Here is a 22,371-nt window from a genome sequence, read left to right on the forward strand (position 1 = left end):
CTTCAAACAAGGGTGTATTTGTTTCCTTTGTAGAAGGTGAATGTTTATATTGTGATCACATCCCTCTGTCTAAATCAATATTTCTCAACCTAAGAAATTTAGCAAGTCCACATATCTTCATGTTGCTAAGGCTGAGAAACATTGGCCTAAATGTTTGAAATTGTTGGTGTTTCCAGTTCTTAATTTATACAATATGAGAGTCATATAACTAGCATATAAATCTAGCTAAGCAAACAAGCAAGCAAATAAGCTGAAGTCACCATCTAAAATGCATCGGAGAGCCCTGAAAATATTCTAGATCTGTTTTGCCTCCTTGACTGTTGCCCGACTTCAAAGCTGGATGAGAAAAAATAAGATCTGAAAATATTCCATCCCTTCCCAAAAGAAGGCAGCAGGATAAGGAAGACTGCCAAAGATTCTTGCAATGTTCCCTTCTCTTGTATATATTTGCCTGAAGTGAAGTTTCTTCTCTGATGCCCTTCATGAGGCTCTCAAGGAAAGGATTTTCTCAGTGATCACAACATAATTGAGGTTAAGCCTTCTAAGCAAGAATTACCTGGCATTTCCTACAGGGTTGTTTAAGTAACCTAACTCTCATTTTGTTTGCAATCTTGAAAAGTGAATTGTTAGCAATGTGTATATTAAGTACAGTGTGTATTTGGTTTAAAGTCTCTATTCGATTTTACTTCAAAGCTACAATTGTTTTACTGTAATTATACTTTTTGCTGTTGTATTTTGTTCATTTTATTTTTGTGAGTCATTCTGAAAACTATAGATATAAATACCTTGAAAAAAATAAAAATAACAGCCATTGTCAAATTGTATCATTCCTACTTAATACTAGTGTGCTCAACTGCCATTGTTTGCCTTCCTTGCTACCTATAATTTCTACCTAAATATAGATTTAACTTTCATTCTAGTGTAAAAAATAACTTTTCTCAAGTAATTGTATATTTGACCATAGTCAGAAGGAAGAGTTTGAACAAGTTCAAATAAAGGGAATTGTGATATTTTCTTAATTTTTAAATAAGCTTGGAAACTTAAACTATTATCTTAATTCAAGGGGGGAGAACAAGATGCTCTTTAGAGCTCTCCAGTCTCACTTTTCCTCTCCAATTCAATTTACATCTCCTTTCCTATGGATCAGAGCACCTTTGCTATTTCCTCTTCTGGTTCTCAGCCTTTTTGTGCTTGCTCTCCTGCTGCCTTTTAATTCATTCTGCTTCTTTTATCATTTCTCTACCCCAAACTGTTCTAGCTGTGAAGACACATTTCTCCATTTTTTATAGAAGAGACAGGAAAAAAATAATGAAGACTGACAGAAAGGGATGCTTTAGCAATGTTAAGTTCCTTGTAAATTCCTTTTAGATTCATATATATCAATAGAATTGGTAGAATTGATAACTCACATGACAAACCCCACTATTTAGACTGCTGGCCATACTGGCTAGACTTCATAGCAATTAGAATTCAGTTATATCTGGGAGACCACAGATTAAGCACTCCCTTCCAAATGCACATATATTAAACAACTTCCATGCAAAATGGCATAACACTTTTTGGCGTGTGGTGGTAGAAGATACATACTGAGCTTTAATCTGTTTCACAGAGAAGATCCTAAGGCAGAAGTGTCCATCTTGCAAAGGCTGAGAGGTGTATGGCACAATAAGATATTCTCCCTGTGGCAGGTGGAAGCGAATTGATGCTTCACGCGAGCAGACCTCTCGGCCAAAATGAACTACAGGTTTATTTGTTGAGAAGAACTCTCTGCTTAGATGAACATTAACTTGATTTTCTAACTAAAGAGAACAGTAAGAGTGAAAACATTAATTGCGCACAAGAATCAAAATAGAGAGCAGGACAAATATTTCTTTCAAGCAGATACCTAAGTGATTGTGCTAGGGCTTCATTATATAACTTGTCCTACTTACATATACTGGCACACCAGGCAGACCTTTAGCTTCATCTTCTATATTTACCTTTCTGGACTTCTGGCATGACTGACTAAAGTTTGTTTTGTTTTGTTTTATTAAATTTGTATACCGCCCTACTCCTGAAGGACTCAGGGTGGTGAACAGGCACAGGATAAAATACAGAAATACAAAAGTTAGAAACAATTTAAAACCAAATTAAATAATTTAGCCCACGACAATTAAAATCCCAATAATTTAAAACAAATTAAAATTTCAGTTTAAAAAATTTAAAAGAAAGGGGAGAAAAATTAGGCCAGGCCGGCTTGCTGGAATAAGAGGGTCTTAAGAGCACGGCAGATCCGGGATCCTCCGTATCTCCCGGGGGAGCTCGTTCCAAATAGTGGGTGCCCCCACAGAGAAGGCCCTCCCCCTGGGGGCCGCCAGTCGATACTGCTTGGCTGACGGCACCCAGAGGAGCCCCTCTCTGTGAGAGCATACCGGCCGGTGGGAGGCTGTTTGTGGTAGTAGGCGGTCCCGTAAATAACCAGGTCCTAAGCCATGGAGCGCTCCAAAGGTGGTAACCAAAACCTTGAAGTGCACACGGAAGACCACTGGGAACCAGTGCAGCTCGCGCAGGAGAGGTGTCACATGGGAGCGCCATGTTGCTCCCATAACCACCCGCGCAGCCGCACTCTGCGCCAGTTGGAGCCTCCGGGTGCTCCTCAAGGGGAGCCCCATGTAGAGAGCATTACAATAGTCCAGGCGGGAGGTGACAAGGGCATGAGTGACTGTGTGTAGGGAGTCCCGATCCAGAAAGGGACGCAACTGGCGAATCAGGCGAACCTGATGAAAAATCCTCCCGGTCACGGCCATCAAGACAGCCGTGAATCCAGGAGGACGCCCAAGTTGCGAGCCCTCTCCGTGGGGGCCAGCGATTCGCCCCGATAGTCAGCGATGGCGTCAACTGACTATATCGGGACGTCGGAAACCACAGCCACTCGGTCTTGGATGGGTTGAGCCTGAGCCTGAGCCTGTTCCTCCCCATCCAGATCCGCACGGCCTCCAGACACCGAGACATCACTTCAAGGGCATCGTTGGGGTGGTCCGGGGTGGAGATGTACAACTGAGTATCATCAGCGTACTGATGGTACTTCACCCCGAAACCACGGATGATCTCGCCCAGTGGCTTTACATAAATGTTAAACAGAAGGGGCGAGAGGACCGACCCTTGTGGCACTCCACATATGAGGGGCCTCGGGGTCGACCTCTACCCCCCTGCCAACACAGACTGCAACCGGTCAGAGAGAAAGGAGGAGAACCACCGTAGTACAGTGCCCCCCACCCCTAACTCTTCCAGCCGGTGCAGCATGATACCATGGTCAATGGTATCAAAAGCCGCTGAGAGATCTAATAGGACCAGGACAGAGGAGCAACCCCTGTCCCGAGCCCTCCAGAGATCATCGACCAACGCGACCAATGCCGTTTCTGTGCTGTACCCCGGCCTGAAGCCCGACTGGAATGGATCCAGATACGTCGTTTCATCCAGGCACTGGGGGAGCTGTTGCACAACCACACTCTCCACAACCTTCGCCACAAAACGAAGGTTGGAGACCGGACGATAATTAGCCAACACTGCTGGGTCCAGGGAAGGCTTCTTGAGGAGAGGCCTCACCACCGCCTCTTTCAAGGTGGCGGAGAAGTCACCCTCACCCAACGAAGCATTTATAATCCCCTGGAGCCAGCCTTCCATCACCTCCCGGGAAGCCAACACTAACCAGGAGGGGCACGGGTCCAATAAACAAGTGGTCGCGTTCAGTCTACCCAGAATCCTGTCCACGTCCTCAGGGGTCAAAGGATCAAACTCATCCCAGATAACATTCTCAAGACCTGCCCCAGTCCCTCCCCCTGAGACTACCCAGTCGGAGTCCAAATCTTCCCGGATCTGAGTGATTTTGTCATGCAGATACTGAACAAAATCCTCGGCTCTACCCTCCAAGGGGTCCTCCCGCGCTTCCTGGTGGAGCAGGGAGCGGGTCACCCTAAACAGGGCGGCCGGGCAGTTATCTGATGACACAATAAGAGCAGCAAAATAGCTACATTTCGCTGCTTTTATCGCCACTAGGTAATTCCTAATATGAGATCTTACCAGTGTCCAGTCCGATTCTGAAAGACTGGCCCTCCAACTACTCTCTAGGCGTCTTTTCCGGCGCTTCAACTCCCTCAGCTCCTCAGTGAACCAAGGAGCCAAATGAGATCGGCGCCGGGTCAGAGGCCGCAAAGGCACGACCCGATCCAGAGCTCCAGCGGCCGCCCTATCCCAGGCGGCACTAGGTCTCTAGCCGAGGCGTGTGCCAGAGCCTCAGGAAATGGCCCAAGCTCCATCTGGAACCTGTCGGGTTCCATCAGGCGCCTGGGGCGGAACCATCTTACCGGCTCCGGCTCCCTGCAGCAGGGTGCAGCAGTTCGAAGGTCAAGACAAGGGAGAGAGTGATCTGACCATGACAAGGGCTTGGTAATGATATCCCCTATCTCAAGATCACTCCACCACTGTCCAGAGACAAAAACCAGATCCAGCGTGTTTCCCCCCATGTGGGTAGGGCCATGAATTAACTGGGTCAGGTCCATGGCTGTCATGGAAGCCATGAACTCCCGAGCCACCTCAGACGCCTCACCCACGGATGACAAGTTGAAATCCCCCATGACCATAAGCCTAGGGGTCTCAACCGCCACCGCCGTGATGACGTTGAGTAGCTCAGGCAGGGCTGCTGCCACGTGGCAGGGAGCCAGGTACGTGATCAGCAAACCCATCTGAACCCTGTGACCCCATTTCACAAGGAGGGATTCGCAGCCGGCCGTCTGAGGAACAGTGGCCTCCCTCGGTCTCAGATCTTCTTTAATAATAACCGCTACCCCCCCGCCCCTACCCTGCAACCTCGGCCGATGGAATGAGCAGAAACCTGGTGGGCACATTTCAACGAGAGGGACCCCCCCCTTGGCTCAACCAGTTTTCCATAATACCTGCCAGGTCTGCTCCCCTCTCCTGAACAAGATCACAAATGAGAAGGGCTTTATTTACTACAGACCTGGCATTGCATAACATCAGACGAAGGCCAGGGCCCTGAGGATCTGCGCAACCTGGAGAACGAGTGGAGCTTTGGGGGCCGGAGCGCGCCACCACTCGAAGACAGTGGGTGCGTGCTCCCCTAACACGATATGGCCCCCTACTGCTGCCATATCTACCCCTCCCACCCACAGTACTGATGGTAAAAATTTTATCTGGATGAACTTTAGCCCCCCCCCCCTCGACCCCAGGCCCCCACCCCCCATGCCATGCTCCACAGCCATACCCGACCCTCCCCTTAGTGGATTATCCCCCATACCCACGGCCCTACTTCTGATCCAACCATCCCCCCCCCAGAACCCCTTAAGAAATTAGCTAAAACTTTATATAAAAAACCTCTCAACCTCCTCTTCACGACAAAGTTGAATGTGACTGCAGGTTATTGACTGCAGGTTGAATATGACTGATGTTATTGCCTTTTTATTTTGGTTGGAAAACTGAATTCAACATGTAACTTAAATCTAACCCTAATCAAATATAGCTAACATCATATAATAGAAATCTCCCTGGAAAAAGTCTGGATGGTAGGAGTACTAAACCTGAGCCACTGAAATCTACAGTATATAAGCACTGGAATATTGATATGCTTTTTGTGTCTGTCTGCAGCCATCTAGCAGTTATCTAGATTTTTATACTCTGGTTCTAGTAGTGCTAAAATGACTTCCATATTTACAGGATTGAGGCTACAAATAAAAGCATATCTACATATCTGTCTACTTGGGATTTTGAGTGCTGTTGTTCTTTCAGTTGATAGTGTTATTGGATGGTACATGTGTTTTTCTCTCAGGCTTATATCCTAGTTCTGTACATCTATTATCTTTCATACTATTCTGGGCTCATTTTAGAAAAGGAAGTTGTTGTTGTTGTTATTATTATTATTATTACTAGTAGTAGTAGTAGTAGTAGTAACAATACCAAAATCATATACATATACATATACATATACATATACATATACATATACATATACATATACATATACATATACATATATGTGTGTGTGTGTGTGTACAGTTAATATTTCGGGTTTCTTCCCATGTAATTGTGAACATATCCCTAAAAGGGGGATATCCCTTTTAGGGATATGTTCACAACTACACGGGAAGAAACCCGAAATATTAACTGTACACACATATATACCCGTGAAATAAATAAATAAATAAATAAATAAATAAATAAATAAATAAATAAATAAATAAATAAATAAATAAATAAATATGTATGTATGTATGTATGTATGTATGTATGTATGTATGTATATGTATATGTATATATGTGTGTTTTCTGAGGTTTTCGTGGATGTTTGTATGTAGGTCTTTGGTTATTCGGGTTTTCTCCCACGTAAAATTGGAAGTATCTTGGCGATGTTTCAACGTCTAAACGTCATCCTCAGGTTGGTGTTTTCAGCTTTGTGCTATAGATGGCTTTTGTCCATCTATAACGGACAAAATACAAACAAATAGAAGGAGCACCCATGGGATCACCCCTCTCACCTGTCATTGCAAACCTCTACATGGAACACTTTGAAACCCAAGCTCTAGAAAAATCTGATCACAAACCCAAGCTCTGGCTCAGATACGTAGACGACACCTTCATAATCTGGCCACACGGGAAAGAAAAGCTGGACAACTTCCTCACACACCTCTACAGCCTACACTCCAAAATACAGTTCACCATGGAAACAGAAGCTAATAACCAACTTCCCTTCCTGGATGTCTTAGTCTATAAGAAATCCAATGGCTCCCTAGGACACATCATCTACCAGAAGAAAACACACACAAACCGCTATCTGCACACACTCTCACACCACCACCCAGCACAGATCAACTCCGTAGCCAAGACACTCATCTCCAGAACAAAACGCTTAGCTGACGAACAACACCTAAAAACCAAACTACACACTCTCACTAACGTACTAACATCCAACGGATTCCAAAGAAATAAGATTACCAACCTAATCCAAAAAGAAACCCCCACTAAAATCCAAGACAGAGAACAAGAAAACAGCAAAGCCCTCCTCCAGGGGTGAAATGCTCCCGGTTCAGACCGGCTCAGGCGAGTAGGTAGCGATGATGGCCGGTGGTTCGGAGAACCGGTAGCAATGGCAACCCGAGTCTCCGCCCACCCGCCCAGTCATTGTTACTTCCTGCTTTTACTTCCAGAGAACCGGTAGTAAAAAAATGCTTAAAAAGTTTTTTAAAAAGTTCCGACGATCAGCTGAGCGATGCGTGACCGTGGGAATTTTTTTTTTTTAAGCATTTTTTTCTACCAGTTCCGGAGAAACAAAGCGCTCGGCTGCTCCCCCTTTTCACTCACCCCAAGCTTCCTGCTGTGGATTTTCATGCCTTGCTTCACATGCCCGGGATTGTCGCCCTCGTCTTCCTCTTCCTCTTCCTCCTCTCCTAGTGGAAAAACGCCAGGAGCACAAAAAGAAGTGCTTATTTGCTCCTGACATTTTTCCATTTGTAACGAAGCTTTTATGAAGGCAAGTCTGGCTTCCTGTGTTGCTCGCTAAAAACCTCACCATTACTGCTGTGCATGCAGTTTGTGTATGTGTGTGTGTCTTTTTGCTCCTGGTCTTTCGCAGCAGCCTGTGCCTGCCATCCCATCCCCAGCCGGCTGAACCAGAGTTGGGGAATTCACCCCATCAATCCACCCCCACCTTCATTCCTCTTTTCTTTGGAGGCCAACCTGATGGAGCTCAAGTCATTCAAAAGGTCTTTTAAAGCCTCTGTGTGTGTGTGTGTGTGTGTGTGTGTGTGTGTGTGCTGCACTGAATGTCGGTGTGGAGGCAGGGAGGGGGAGGGAAATGACCCCTCCAATCCACTCCTGCTTTCATTCAAAGGTCTTTTAAAGCCTGTGTGTGTGTGTGTGTGTGTGTGTGTGTGTGTGTGTGTGTGTGTGTGTGTGTTTGCTCCTGGTCTTTGCAGCAGCCCATGCCCGACATCCACACACACACACACAAGCTGGACTGGTGAGATTTTTAGCGCAGGAAGCCAGACTTGCCTTCACAAGGTACGAAAGCTTCGTTAGAAACGGAAAAACGTCAGGAGCAAGCAAGTGCTTCTTTTTGTGCTCCTGGCATTTTTCCACTTGGAGAGGAGGAGGAAGAAGAAGATGAGGATGACAATCCCAGGCATGTGAAGAAAGGCATGAAAATCCGCAACAGGAAGCTCGGGCTGAGTGAAAAGGGGGAGCAGCAGAGCAATTTGTTTCTCTCTCTCACACCCCATCCCGTCATCTCCCAGACTGGGTGGCCAAGGTAGCAAGGCTTGCAATCTTTGGGGCTAGGAGGCGTTGGATCTGGCTTGGCGAGGGGGGTCAGGCTGGTCAGGTGCTGATCATCGTAAACTTTTTTTTTAACTTTTTAAAGCATTTTTTACTAGTTAAAAATGCTTTAAATTTTTTTTTAAAAATTGGCCATGCCCATCCAGTCACATGACCACCACCGGGCCATGCCCTCCAAAAGCCACGCCCACAGAACCGGTGGCAAAAAAAATTAGATTTCACCCCTGCCCTCCTCCCATACATAAAAGGCACCACAGACAGAATCAGCAAGATCCTCCACAAACACAATATCAAGACAGCATTCTGCACAAACCGAAAAATATCCACCATCCTAACAAGCCCCAAAGACAAAATTGAGTTAGAAAATCAAGGAGTATATGAAATCCCATGCACCACATACATCGGACAAACCAACAGAAGAATAAGTGCACGCATTGAAGAACACAAGAACTCAGTCAGAAAAGAGGAACCAACTTCTTCCCTGGTCCAACACCTTAAATCTTATTCAGGAGGGGGGAGCGGACCTGGCAGGTATTATGGAGACCTGGTTGGGCCAGAGGGGGGAGTTCCCCTTGTAGATATGTGCCCACCAGGCTTCTGTGCATTCCACCAGCCGAGAGCTCAGGGCAGGGGTGGGGTGGTGGTGGTTATTATAAAGGAAAGTCTTGATCCGAGGGAGACCACTGTTCCACAGATAGCCGGATACGAGTCCCTTCTTGTGAAGTGGGGCGTGGAGTGCAGATGGGCTTGTTGATCACATACCTGGCTCCCTGCCACGTGGCAACGGCCCTGCCTGAGCTGCTCAATGTCATAGCCGAGGTGGCGGTTGATACCCCCATACTTTTTATCATGGGGGATTTCAACCTGCCATCCATCGGTGAAACGTCTGAGGTGGCTCGGGAGTTCATGGCTTCCATGATGGCCATGGACCTGACTCAGTTAATTCATGGCCCTACTCACACGGGCGGGCACACTCTGGACTTAGTTTTTATCTCTGGTCAGTGGTCGAGTGGCCTTGATACAGGGGATATAGTCATCAAACCCTTGTCATGGTCTGACCACTCGCTCCTTCGACTTGACTTTCTAACCGCTACACCCCACCGCAGGGAGGCGGGACCGACTAGGTGGTTCCACCCCAGGGGCCTGATGGATCCTGATAGGTTCCAGATGGAGCTTGGGCCATTTCCTGAGACTCTGGCTCATGACTCAGCTGGGACAGTGCGGCCGCCGGGGCTTTGGACCGCGTCATGCCTTTGCGGCCTCTGACCTGGCACCGAACTCACCTAGCTCCTTGGTTCTCCGAGGAGCTGAGGGAGATGAAGCGCCGGAAAAGATGCCTGGAGAGCGGTTGGAGGACCAGCCGTTCCAAATCCGACCAAACACTGGTGAGGTCTCATATTAAGACCTACCTAGTGGTGATAAAAGCGGCAAAATCTAGCTATTTTGCCGCCCTTATTGCGTCATCAGATAATCGCCCAGCCACCCTGTTTAGGGTGACCCGCTCCCTCCTCCATCTGGGAGCGCAGGATGATCCCTTGCAGGGTCGAGCTGAGGATTTTGTACAGTATCTGTATGACAAGATTGCTCAGATTGCTCAGGCCTGGCCTCTGACTGGGTAAGTCCGGACAGGATGATTGAGGCAGGTCTTGAGAGTGTTATCTGGGAGGAGTTTGATCCTGTGGCTCCCGAGGACGTGGACAGGATTCTGGGACGGCTGAATGTGACCACATGTTTATTGGACCCGTGTCACTCCTGGTTGGTGCTGGCTTCCCGGGAGGTTACACGAGGCTGGCTCCAGAGGATTATTAACGCTTCTTTGAGCAAGGGTGTCCTACCAGCTACTTTGAAAGAAGCGGTGGTGAGGCCCCTCCTCAAGAAGCCCTCTCTGGATCCGGCTGTTTTGGCTAACTATCGTCCAGTCTCCAACCTTCGTTTTATTGCGAAGGTTGTTGAGAGTGTGGTGGCGCAGCAGCTTCCACAGTACCTGGATGAAGCTGTCTATCTAGATCCACTCCAGTCCGTCTTCAGGCCTGGGCACAGCATGGAAAGGGAACTGGTCGCATTGGTGGATGATCTCTGGAGGGCTCGGGATAGGGGTTGTTCCTCTATCCTAGTCCTGTAAGATCTCTCAGCGGCTTTTGATACCATCGACCATGATATTCATTAATTACCAGGGCCTCATAACTTACCTCATTTGATAAATTAGATCAGTTGGGTCAATTACATGAGAGTAAGATACTTTTTGTCATTTTGGTGCCCCTTCTCCCATTCCTGCAGATAGTACTGCATTAGGCATTTAAATTACAGATAACATTCAATGCTAGTTTATGCATTATACTTTTTTGCCATAATCATAATACAAAATATGGCTACCATGATTTTGTGGCATGTTTCAGTATACAGAGTTAGTGCATAATTGGTATAAAGCAAAGTTTTGACTTTTACTTCTAGAGCATATCAATTTCTTTTTCCCATTTCCTCCGCTTAAATAAATATGCTTAAGAGAGAAAGGTTAGGAAAATAGTTGCCTGCCTAACTATATATTGTACTTCCTGCACTGTTGGATACGCATCTGAACAGGCTTACAAACCATATTTCATATTTTCCCAAGAAATATGAATTGTCCTCATATATTACTCAGTCAATTGTCAGTCTAGAAGCATCAACATTTAAGAAGATGATTAAAATATTCAGTTCTGGCAAGGAGTAGCCATTTTTCATGATTCAGATTTCCAAAAGTGGTATTACCTCTTTGGGCATCTATAAGACATAAAAGTAATCAGCTGAAAGATAGCAGTGTTGGCCCTATCACAAATAGCCAGACAATAAAATACAACAAGTCACCCTATATACTACAGCATTTTCTAATCTGCTGTTCTCCAGATGTGTTGGATTTCAATTTCTATCATCTCCCAAAGTATAACCATGGACTATCAGAACTAAAAATCAATACATCTGGGGGACAATTTGGAGTATTTGAGAAGCTGAATATTGTACCTCCTTTTCCCCCAAATCTTTTTTTTTTTATTCTATCTTGAATGACAGGAGTGAGACACACCAAGTAAAAAGTGTGTTTGGTGGAAAAAAGATGTGTGTGTACCTTCCTTTGTGAAAATGAGCAAGAATGTCCTGGTATACACATCCCAAGCCACCCTAATCGGCATGTTGGCCAGAATCCTGTACAATATTGCTCTGTGGGCAAAAGTACCCATATCCTAGGAAGTAAAATAACAAGAACCTGATAAATGGAGTAGCTAATGTTGAGCCAATCTTCCCCCTTCATCTTCTGTCGTCTGCGATTTTTCTGCATCAAACCTACTATCATCGTGCAACAAGGCTCAGATGCACTTGGTTCCTGATCATCATCTGGCTCTTCCAATTTCATTTTAAACTGTGGGTTGGTCCAATATGTTTCTACAGAGACCAAAATATAAATACAGATAAAATTGTCAGATTTGGGAAAACAAAAGAATTTCTCTTGTACCGAGAATTGCAGGAATAGCTTTTAGATGTGAACTTAATTGTGATTTCCAGCTTGGCTTTACCATTATATTTATACAGTTAATGTTTCTTTCTCCCACCTCTGCCACGTCCTGTGCTATATATTTATTGCAATAAGCAAAACCCAATTGAACTACTGAGAGATATTTCCTAAGGGAGCAATAAGCAACTGAGAACAGCTATGGTTATTAACCTCAGCCAGTTATTTATCCACAAAAGACTATTATTGGCATACTCTGTAGGACCTAATGCTCAGATGTGGCTGGAATATATATAGAATATATATAGAGAGAGTTGAAATGGCAGTTAAGCCCAGGCCCATATGTTATTGTGGCTCCACATTACGTACAAAAGTACAACATGATTTATCAGGGATCTGGAAAGGAATATCGTTATCATTTGATACCAAGATATTAGCAAAGTGCCCAATACTGTAAGAGATGACATGTACTGTATATGCAGAGAGGGCTTCTCTATGGTGATAGGACTCCAGTGGTCACTGTGTGCATTACACATTCGTTTATTTCATGAGATCAGATTGAGCATTAGCCTACCTAGAGTCTAAAGTCTGAAAGCACCTTTGCATCAATGTGTCAAGGAACAATGCTGCCATTTTTGCACCTTTTTCCCCTTTGAAAGAGGTAATGAGAGTGGTTTTAAGAAAAATGGGTGCATTTGTCCTATCAGCGTGATTTTGAACAAATTACCTTGTCTGTGTTTGCCCACTTCTGTCCAAGAGTATGAAGAACTTGACAGAGGTGGATGAAATATAGAGAACTAGATTTGCAAATAAAAATTCCGCTTAGATATCTGTCTGCCCCAAGTCATGCCTGAAATCTCACATGATTCTATTAGGGTCTTTATGAAATTCATTTGTAAAGCATCAAAAGAGCTTTTATTTTATTTATTAAATTTCTATGCCACCCATTTCACCAAGGCAAAAAGTTGGCAGTATTGATGAAACTTTAGAAAAGAGTTAGAGAGGCTTCTCTGCATGTGGCCTTTCCTCAGGTACCCACAGCCACATCCCAGTGAAAATGAAATGCCTGGTCACCCATGGCCACTGATGCCTTCTTTGCTGCATTCAATCAAAAAAGAAATAATCTAGGATTTGGCTGGATGGTAGAAGGTTGAAGTTACGTAAGGCAAAACATCTGATCCCCTAGGTCCAGTGCTGGCTCAATGGCAGTATTTGGTCAATAATGCAGTGAGAAAGTTACTTTGGGTTTTAGCAAACCCTCTGCCTTGCTGTTGTATCTAAGTGACTATATACAACCATGGCTTAATAAATTAATCCAGTTATCTGGGTTTGCACAACACAATGGATCATAATCATACCAGCTGGTTCACATAACAAACCATAAATTAGATAACTCCATGTTAGCCCAATATATTATGCAAACACAGCCAATGTATCCAAAACCTTTATTATCTTTAGATGGAAACGTCATTATTAAAATTATAGACATTTTTTCTACCATTGACTTCTCTTTTCCAAGTGCCATAATATCATTTTCATAGATTTAATAGTTTACAAACTTTAGCAAATATTCAAATATCCAAGGTTGAAAGATTTGATCATTATACCATGATGAAAGCCATAAAGCTTTCTAAAACTATTTATTTATAGTAGCAGACTTAACCAAGGATTGGCTCTTTACAACTGACATCATATTTTTATAATCCATTTTGAAATCATTTAAAATGTTTAATTAACACACCATGTTGTGTTCGTTTTAATTATATATTTGAGCTAGAGTCCCAAATAGCAAATGATTTAGAGATAATTTAGCATTAGATAAATAAAAATGAAACTGTTTTGCTAGATGGTTGAAATATGTAGCTATGAAGTTACATGTTATGGATTGGTAATTTTTGTCTGCAATTATAATTATATCAAACTGAACGGGGCATAGAAATAAAACTTAAACACTTTGCTAGATGAGAACAAATATGGAAAGCAATAAAAATAGCACACATGAACAGTATGAAGGTTCCTAAAAGCCAGAATGTATAAAATCGCTGAGCAATCAGGAGTGAGTCAGGATACATTTATATTGTGAATCTTTTATATTACCTAAACACTGCCAAAATTTAGGTTGCAATTTGAGCTCTCAATAGTTATTGTACATCATGAGCCTCGGTGGCACAGTGGTTAGAGTGCAGTACTGCTGGCTGCATGCAATTTGGCAGTTCAAATCCCACCAGGCTCAAGGTTGACTCAGCCTTCCATCCTTCCGAGGTGGGTAAAATGAGGACCCAAATTGTTGGGAGTAATATACTGACTCTGTAAAGAGGCTCTGTAGAGAGGGCTGTAAACCACTATAAAGCGGTATATAAGTCTAAGTGCTATTGCTATTGCTATTGCTATCATTGTGCATTGCCATACCTCCCCAAAGAGTTTTCCTATCAATGATACAAAGGCTTCATGAACCATGACTGCAGGCTGGTTTCTTCAAGCCAAAAGAGAAAGATATATAAAGCACCGGGGAATTCCTTCTAAACATTCAGGCAGCAGGATTCAGCAGCACACAGATTCTCTGTGTCACCAGATGTGCTTCCAAGTTTAAGGAATTACTGGCTTAATCTTTGCATGCTCCTCTTTTATTCTCATAATGAGTAGAGGCCATTGGCCAGCTCATCAACTCAGCCAAATTCAATAAATTTCAGAGATGTTGGAGACTCTTATTTGCTTAGCAACATGTCACACTCTCCCCTTGCTTGCTGGACTCAAAAAAACAACAACAACAAAAAAAACAGGGTCATCAGTCTATTTGTAACCATATTTCTTGCCAACTTCAGCAACCATATTGTCTGCCTCTTCCCCTTTGAATGTCAAACTATCTGCTCTTAACTGGACCACAAAGAATTACAACTTGGCCAAAGTTAAAAAGCTGGACCAAAAAAAACAACGAATTCCCCCTGTAATAAAAACAACTTGCATTTATTTCAGGAAAGCAGTAACTCTGGAACAGCTATTTATGGATGGGGATTTTCCAAGGCAAAAGCAGAGAATTAGGTTTCCTTGAAACCAATGTTCTTATCTCTTGTACTATGGTAAAACCATTAAAGCAAAACCTCATTCATTGATTTAAATTACCACGGTGACTTCCCTAGGGAGATCACAATACAATCTGCATTGATTTCTGCAGTACAAAATTGGTTATTGTATACCTGGATAATTTGGGGAGCCACCAGCTGTAGAACCACTTTGCCAGGTTCCATGGAATAGTTTCATGTTCCAGTTACGAGTTTGATTGCAGGCCAGAGGATCTGGAGACAAGTTGCAGATCTCAAGATTTGTAAATTGCTTCTTAAAATCTGAGAAGGACATCCTGCCACCGGAAAAGGATAGAAGAATGCACTGTGACTTTAAAACTGTGGTCCTCAGCTGGTCATTTGTATACCAAATTGGGATTTAGAAGTAGTCTAGATCAGCGGTCCCCATTGGCAGTGAAGGTGGCTGAGAGGGAATGGTTCTGTGCAAGTAGCGGGTGCAAGCACCACTTGCGCAGCCCAGTTCCAACTCAGCTGCAGCCTGGTTCCAACTCAGCTGCCAGGTCATGGCCTGGCAGTTGAGGACCCCTGGTCTAGATAACACAGGAAAGTCACTGAAATTTTAAGTTTTAATAAAACTTCCTCTACATAATAAATATAATAACATATGCATTTTTCCCAGGACAAATGGGCTTTCCTTTCTGTTGTAGTGAGTCTCATGTTATTTGATACAGTTTAGTTTAGTTTAGTTTAGTTTATTTGATTTATATACCGCCCTACTCCCGAAGGACTCAGTGCGGTGAACAGCCACAAGATAAAAACACATAAATACAAAATTTAAAAACAGAATAAAACCGAATTAAACAATTTGGCTGAAGACAGATTTAAAACACCCCAATAAATTAAGAACGAATTAAAATTTGCGTTTTAAAAAGGGGAAAGGGAAAAATTAGGCCAGGCCAGCCTGATGGAATAAAAAGGTCTTGAGAGCGCGGCGGAAGGTGTGTAGATCCGGGATCCTCCGTATCTCCGGGGGGGAGCTCATTCCAGATAATAGGTGCCCCCACAGAGAAGGCTCTCCCCCTGGGGGCTGCCAGTTGACATTGTTTGGCCAACGGCACCCGGAGGAGCCCCTCTCTATGAGAGCGTACCGGCTGGTGGGAGGCTACTGGTGGCAGCAGGCGGTCCTGTAGATAATCAGGTCCTAAGCCATGGAGCGCTCTAAAGGTGGTAACCAAGACCTTGAAGCGCACATGGAAGACCACCGGGAGCCAGTGCAGCTTGTGCAGGAGAAGTGTTACATGGGAATGCCATGTCACTCCCATAACCACCCGCATGGCCACACTCTGCGCCAATTGGAGCCTCCGGGTGCTCCTCAAGGGGAGCCCCATGTAGAGAGCGTTGCAGTAGTCCAGGCTGGAAGTGACAAGGGCATGAGTGACCATGTGTAAGGAGTCCTGATCCAGAAAGGGACGCAACTGGCGAATCAGGCGAACCTGGTGAAAAATCCTCCCAGTCACGGCTGTCAAATGCTCTTCTAAAGACAGCCGTGAATCCAGGAGGACGCCTAAGTTGCGAGCCCTCTCCGTCATGCAGTGATTGATAGGATTTAAGATATGAAAGTTAAGAATTGCTGATCTAGAATATTGCTACTCTGACTATTCTTATGACTATACATAAACAGCAGATAGCAGAGAAATAAAGCTCTGAAACTTGTAGGCTCACCACATGGATTCCCAATCATCCCTCTTCATAAATCTGGTCATCTGGCTGTCCTAAGCACCAATATCATCCTCTTCCCATTCCCCACAACTGGAATCTGCTTCCCATGTGATTTTTCAGAATCCAAATTGTTGGGCATCTCTGAGCATGAATTGTTCAAATCCACCTTTCTCTTCGTAGTATTGCTAAAGAGCACATGGACTAACTATTCACCACAGGGAAGCAGTAATAAAGAAGCATAATTGAATGGAGCTGAAATGGTGAACAAGAAGGACCCCAGTGGATATTACACCGGCTGGCAGGCCTGTAGAATTTGTGGCCTGCTCTGGTGAAAGCAGCCTGCCAGCTATGAAAAGCAACTGGCACAGAAACTCTCATTGCTCTGCTGCCTCAAAACATGGAAACACCAATAATTTAATGTGTTCCTAAAGGTACAACTCATTATTGGATGTTTCATTTTAAAGTTGTTCACTACCAAGCATGAGGGGAGAGCACTCATTTTTGTTTGGATAGTGATACATGAGGGAGTCTGTTAATTTTTTTTCTACACTCCACTACTAGGACAGATATTATTAACTTTCTCTTGGTGTCATTGTGCATTTTCTCCTAAGCTAATAAAAACCATTACATGGCGTATGACTTTAATCAGCAATGTAGCGTGGCAGAAAAGAATGGTATCTTCCTTTCAATGTAGGCTTGATAACTATCAGGCCTCCCCATGTTTATTACTGTAATAGCAATTTTAAAATGGAAGATGCAACCGTAGATGGTATATTTAATGCTATTTTAGTTCCATTTCTTCTTATCACTACATATATTTTAAAGCATGTTCATCTATCGACTGCTAAAAACATATTTCTCACCAAAATTCTCCATCAATTGCTTGCCTATGCAGAGTATTCCTTTGTTTAGGATTAATATACTTCCATTCCGGGGCACTGTAATGAAACAAGGAGAGCACATAGTAAGATATGAATTGGGGATGTGTATTAGTATTTTAAAGCACATCCCCAAAAGCAGTACTTTCTTAACAGAGATTAGTTCTGACAGGCAGAAAATCAACTGAGCAACATGGGATATACAAATAAGATATTTAGAGTGTTGTGTTTTCCCAGATATGTTCAAGTGGCCCAGAAATGCTCATGAGGGATGCATATTTGATCAGAACAGAGATATTTCATTAAAAGCACAGGTGAATGATGCTACTTAATTCTGTGTGATATCCTCATGAATCAGAGATCAATCACACAACTGGTATATTGCAGAAGGGCCTTTCCTTTTAATTTTGCATGTCTGATGTTGCTGGCTGATATGAGAATCAACAAACCACATTTGATGATTTGGTTACTGTGGACACCTAAAATAATTAATCACTATTTTGTTGTTCCTAGGCTTGTATATCAGGTTAAAAATGTGAACATATTTAGATCTCAGATTTTTCTTTTCAGGAAATGTGCAGTCTTCTTTTTTTCAAATGTTTTGAAAGGTGACCAAGAATCCATGATTGGAAGCAGCCATTTAGGATATCAAGTGAAATCTGTGCGATGCCTAAAGCCTAAAGCATGCCTTTATTATTTTTTGTTGCCTTTTTGTGAATTCATATTTTATCTGAATCCTTTTTTAAAAAATATGGTATTTTTTACATTTATTGAAGTGGGATTAATCTGAAGAGTAGAGTAGAAGTTTTAATTCTCATGATTTAAAAACTGTTCTTCAGTTAATGCCACTTTAAATTACTTTTGTCCTTTTGGCAGCTTCATATTACTGATTCATATTCAGCATACACACAATTGTGATCTCACTACAACTTTTTCAGATGTATCATTGCTAAGACTAATCTTATGCTTCAAACAGAGAGTCAGGGAGATCCTTCCATTAATTTTGTAAAGCACCCTTCCAAATGGTTTATGCAATCCCCCTGACTATTTTTCCCACTTCCAGCTTCAATGGAGAATTTATTCTTCCAGTCTTTCTGAAGCATAGCCCACCTCCATATAGCACTTCTCATCCAAAACATATCACCAGTAGTTGTAAAAATGAAATTCCTTTTACAAGCATAATTATTGCATCCCTCCTCTATTCACTTACTGTAAGAATGTTTTGATTCCTTGTCAATCCTCTTCCAATGATAAGGGATCTCCATCTTAGTTTTAAGTTATTAAAGTTTACTTCCTAGAATTTCCTTCTAGAGCTACATAGCCTTGCTTGTCACCATGTGAATGAACAGCTGTCACAATGATGGAAACATTTAGGATTACATTTCCCAATCCCTTCTCTAAAAAATGTATTTCATAAAATCTGCTTGACATATATCCATTTCTCTTCCCTATGGGACAGAAATATCAGTCACACTACATTTTCTCTCATTTCTTCAAGACTTTGACTTCTGGATCTTCTGCCCAACAAGATCTACTATAGACTTTGCCAAGAGGGTCAAAATCTTATTTCACCAGAGCCTAAAAGCAGTTTTTACTTTCAGTGTTACAGAATGCCTTCTAAATCTTTTTCCTCTGACAGTTGACCAGAAATTCTTCATCTTTTTTGATTCATGTAGCTATCCAACTTTCTAGGTGTTTAATTTTTCTCTTAGCAACCTTGTCAGTTTGCACTTCCTGGAAACACAGGCTTATCTTTAGGCAGGAAAACAAATAGAACAATTCTATGTACATTGCAGGTCTCCAGTACACAGAGATTTTCTTTTATTTCTGTGGATACTGTTTCTTCATTGGCAGTGAACTAGTCCTTCTTTCCTCTTATTTCAAGAGTAAGCAATGTGGTGTCCATGGGTACCAATGTATTTCTAAAAACTTGGTGGGTACCCCATCTGAAATTTATAAACTAATTTTCTTTAAGAAACAGTAAATAGGGATCTATTGCAAAACAAAGCACTGGTCACTGGCATCATATCTATTGACAAGTTTGCTTTGGGTACAGTACTGTGCTAAAGAGATCTGGGTGGAATGCAGGATGCTAGTTCATCTTTGGGTAAATAAATGTTTTGTAATTTGGTCGGGTTTAAAGGGACAAGCATTTTGTGGAAGAAAAATTGTATACCTATCATATACCACAAAATTCCAATAGTACTGTATACAAAAGGCTAAAAGGTAAAGGTTCCCCCGCACATGCATACTAGTCATTTCTGGCTCTACTTTCTACTTGCATTTTTTATGTGCTTTCGAACTGCTAGGTTGACAGAAGCTGGGACAAGTAATGGGAGCTCACGCCGTTACGTGGCGCTAGGGAATCAAACCGCTGAACTGCCAACCTTCTGATCGACAAGCTCAGCGTCTTAGCCATTGAGCCACCGCGTCCCCTATACAAAAGGCTATTCAAGTCTAAATAATAAGGTTTGGCCACTGGTCATTTTCTAACCCTCACTGTTCATTTATAATACAATAACAGAATAACAGATTTGGAAGGGACCTTGGAGGTCTTCTAGTCCAACTCCTTGCTGAAGCAGGAAACCATGTACAATTTCAGACCAATGGCTGCCCAATCTCTTCTTAAAAACTCCCAGCGTTGGACCACCCACAACTTCTGGAGGCAAGCTGTTCCATTGATTATTTATTCTCACTATCAAAATATTTCTCCTTAGTTTTGGATTGGATCTGTGTTTGATAATTTCCATCCATTACTTTTTGTCCTGCCCTTTCCCATGTTTTGGAGAATACGTCCAGTGGTGGGATTCAGCCAGTTCGCACCACTTCAGGAGAACTGGTTGTTAACCTCTGAGCAGTTTGGCAAACTGGTTGTTGGAAGAAATTATTAGGGCAGAGAACCGGTTGTTAAATTACTTGAATCCCATCACTGAATGTGTCTACTCCCTCTTCTCTGTTATAGCCCCTCAAATATTGGAAGACTGCTTTCATGTCACCCTCCTCATTACATCCCCAGTTCCCACAACTGTTCATGGTGTTTTAGCCTTTGCACTCTTTCTAGAGTCTCAACATCTTTTTTTTAATAAGGAAAAACATCTTATTTTATAAGGAAAGTTCCCACTTCAAATTGGGACAATAATACACTTCTGTTTTTCCATTTGTTCATTCCCTGTGCTTATTTCCGGGGAATCACATATCTTTATATACCTATTAAATCCTTGTATGCAGGTTCTATTTATTTAGCAGGATGCAATCGCTCAATCACATACAGTGAAAAATCCATCAATCAGATTTGAAGAGAAACCAATCCAACAGCTTATTGGAAATACTTTTTTTATCCCATAGAGCTGATTGCATAGACAGCCAACTCACATAGCTCTGAAACTCAATCTCCACATGTTTGTTTATTCATAATTTTTTTAGCTACCTCATCACTGAAAAAACTCTGGTCACTGTATAAGAAAATCAGGATTAAAAACAGAAGTATAATAATACAAGAAAATATAATGCTTGGGAAAATAACGGTGCCCTAAAAATAGTCACCAACCAGGAGTACCCATCATTCTGTCCCAGAACTTCCAGAGATGATTTTATATATAGTCAATTATTTAGCTACTGAGCAAAAAGTATTTCTGTGGCCTGTAAGCCAGTCTTTATACTGTGAGCCAACTCTTTTACATTTAGTGTGTGGCAAGTCTTAAAATGCAAACCTGACTGATTTCCCCAACATAAAAAAGCTTTAGATTAGCAACTTTTGTCAAAGCAGCCACATGAAAGAAAGAGTTAAACCCTCCCTGTCTGCCTGATGCAATTCCAGTAATTATCCCTGCAGCTGCTAATTTGATTTTTTTACGAGCATATTAAATGCAAATATATCCTTAATGTCATGTCTAATTTGGTCCTGTGTTTATTTGAGCTTGGGAAGAATCTTCTTAAAAAGATTTGTTTTATCATCTGTCTCTGCTTCTAGCAATGAGTTTCTTGCTATTACCAGATATAGTAAGAGATGCCTGGTATAAGTTAATAAATAGCCCTGCTCATTTACTAATACAACATTTTTCTTTATTGGATGTCATTTGATTGACTGTTCAAATATAATTTTTGAGGAGTTACAGGAAAAGGCCAGAAAGAATACCAGATAAATAATATATTCCTTTTGTCCTCACTTTCAGCACAATGTTCCACAAAATTACATGAATATCTTCCCTATAGTAAGGTGACCAGATTTTAACATTGGTAAAGAGGGACATTGTGGGCGTGGCTTATTTTGTGGGCGTGGCTAGCTGGTCATGTGACTGGGTGGGCGTGGCTAGCTGGTCATGTGACCGGGTGGCCATGGCTATGTCTATAGGGTAAGGTGAACAGATTTTAACATTGGTAAGAAGGACACCATTGTGGGCGTGGCTTATTGTGTGGGCGTGGCTTGGAGGCCATGTGACTGGGTGGGCGTGGCTACCTGGTCATGTGACCAGGTGGCCATGGCTATGTGTATAGGGACTACTCAGAGGGCTGAAAAGTCATTTCTGACAGGTCCTCACACTTTTGACTGGTCCTCACACTTATGACCATCCTCACATTTATGCCCGTGCAGCATTCTTAACAACCATGTCACTCATTTCACAACTGCTTCTCTTCAACAAGGTGACAAGATAGGGCAAAAATGTAAAATGTGAGGACAGTCGTAAGTTTGAGGACTGGTCAAAAGTGTGAGGACCAGTCAAAAATAACTTTTTCAGCCCTCTGAGTAGTCCATATGCATTAAAGGATTACAGCAATAGAGAGGAATGAAGGAATGGAAATTAGAGTAGGAGTGAGGGTAAGAGAGGGAGGAAGAGAGGAGGAGAAGGAGAAAGAAAGAGGAAGTAGGGAGGAGAAAAAGAGGGTGGGGGGAAGAGAAAGTAAGAAGGAAAGAAAAGAGAGAGGTGGTAGGTTTGAGGAGAAAGATTGCTGT

At 42.7% G+C, this 22,371-nt stretch overlaps 1 protein-coding gene across 1 annotated transcript in view; it reads right to left on the reverse strand.

Annotated features, from left to right (window-relative positions):
- Positions 1 to 22,371, reverse strand: part of CAPN8 (calpain 8) — a 61,078-nt gene that overhangs the window by 15,415 nt on the left and 23,292 nt on the right. Inside the window, exons 8-12 of the mRNA XM_070949327.1 lie at positions 17,406 to 17,480; positions 14,998 to 15,158; positions 11,561 to 11,736; positions 11,071 to 11,082; positions 1,588 to 1,799 (exon numbers count right to left, since the gene is read on the reverse strand). Coding sequence (XP_070805428.1) covers positions 1,588 to 1,799; positions 11,071 to 11,082; positions 11,561 to 11,736; positions 14,998 to 15,158; positions 17,406 to 17,480 — 636 coding nt within the window. The remainder of the gene's footprint in view (positions 1 to 1,587; positions 1,800 to 11,070; positions 11,083 to 11,560; positions 11,737 to 14,997; positions 15,159 to 17,405; positions 17,481 to 22,371) is intronic.

This window comes from Pituophis catenifer, unplaced genomic scaffold, assembly GCF_029215685.1.
Source record: "Pituophis catenifer annectens isolate HBS135680 unplaced genomic scaffold, rPitCat1.0.hap2 SCAF_1, whole genome shotgun sequence".
In the NCBI taxonomy this organism is placed as follows: Eukaryota; Metazoa; Chordata; class Lepidosauria; order Squamata; family Colubridae; genus Pituophis; species Pituophis catenifer.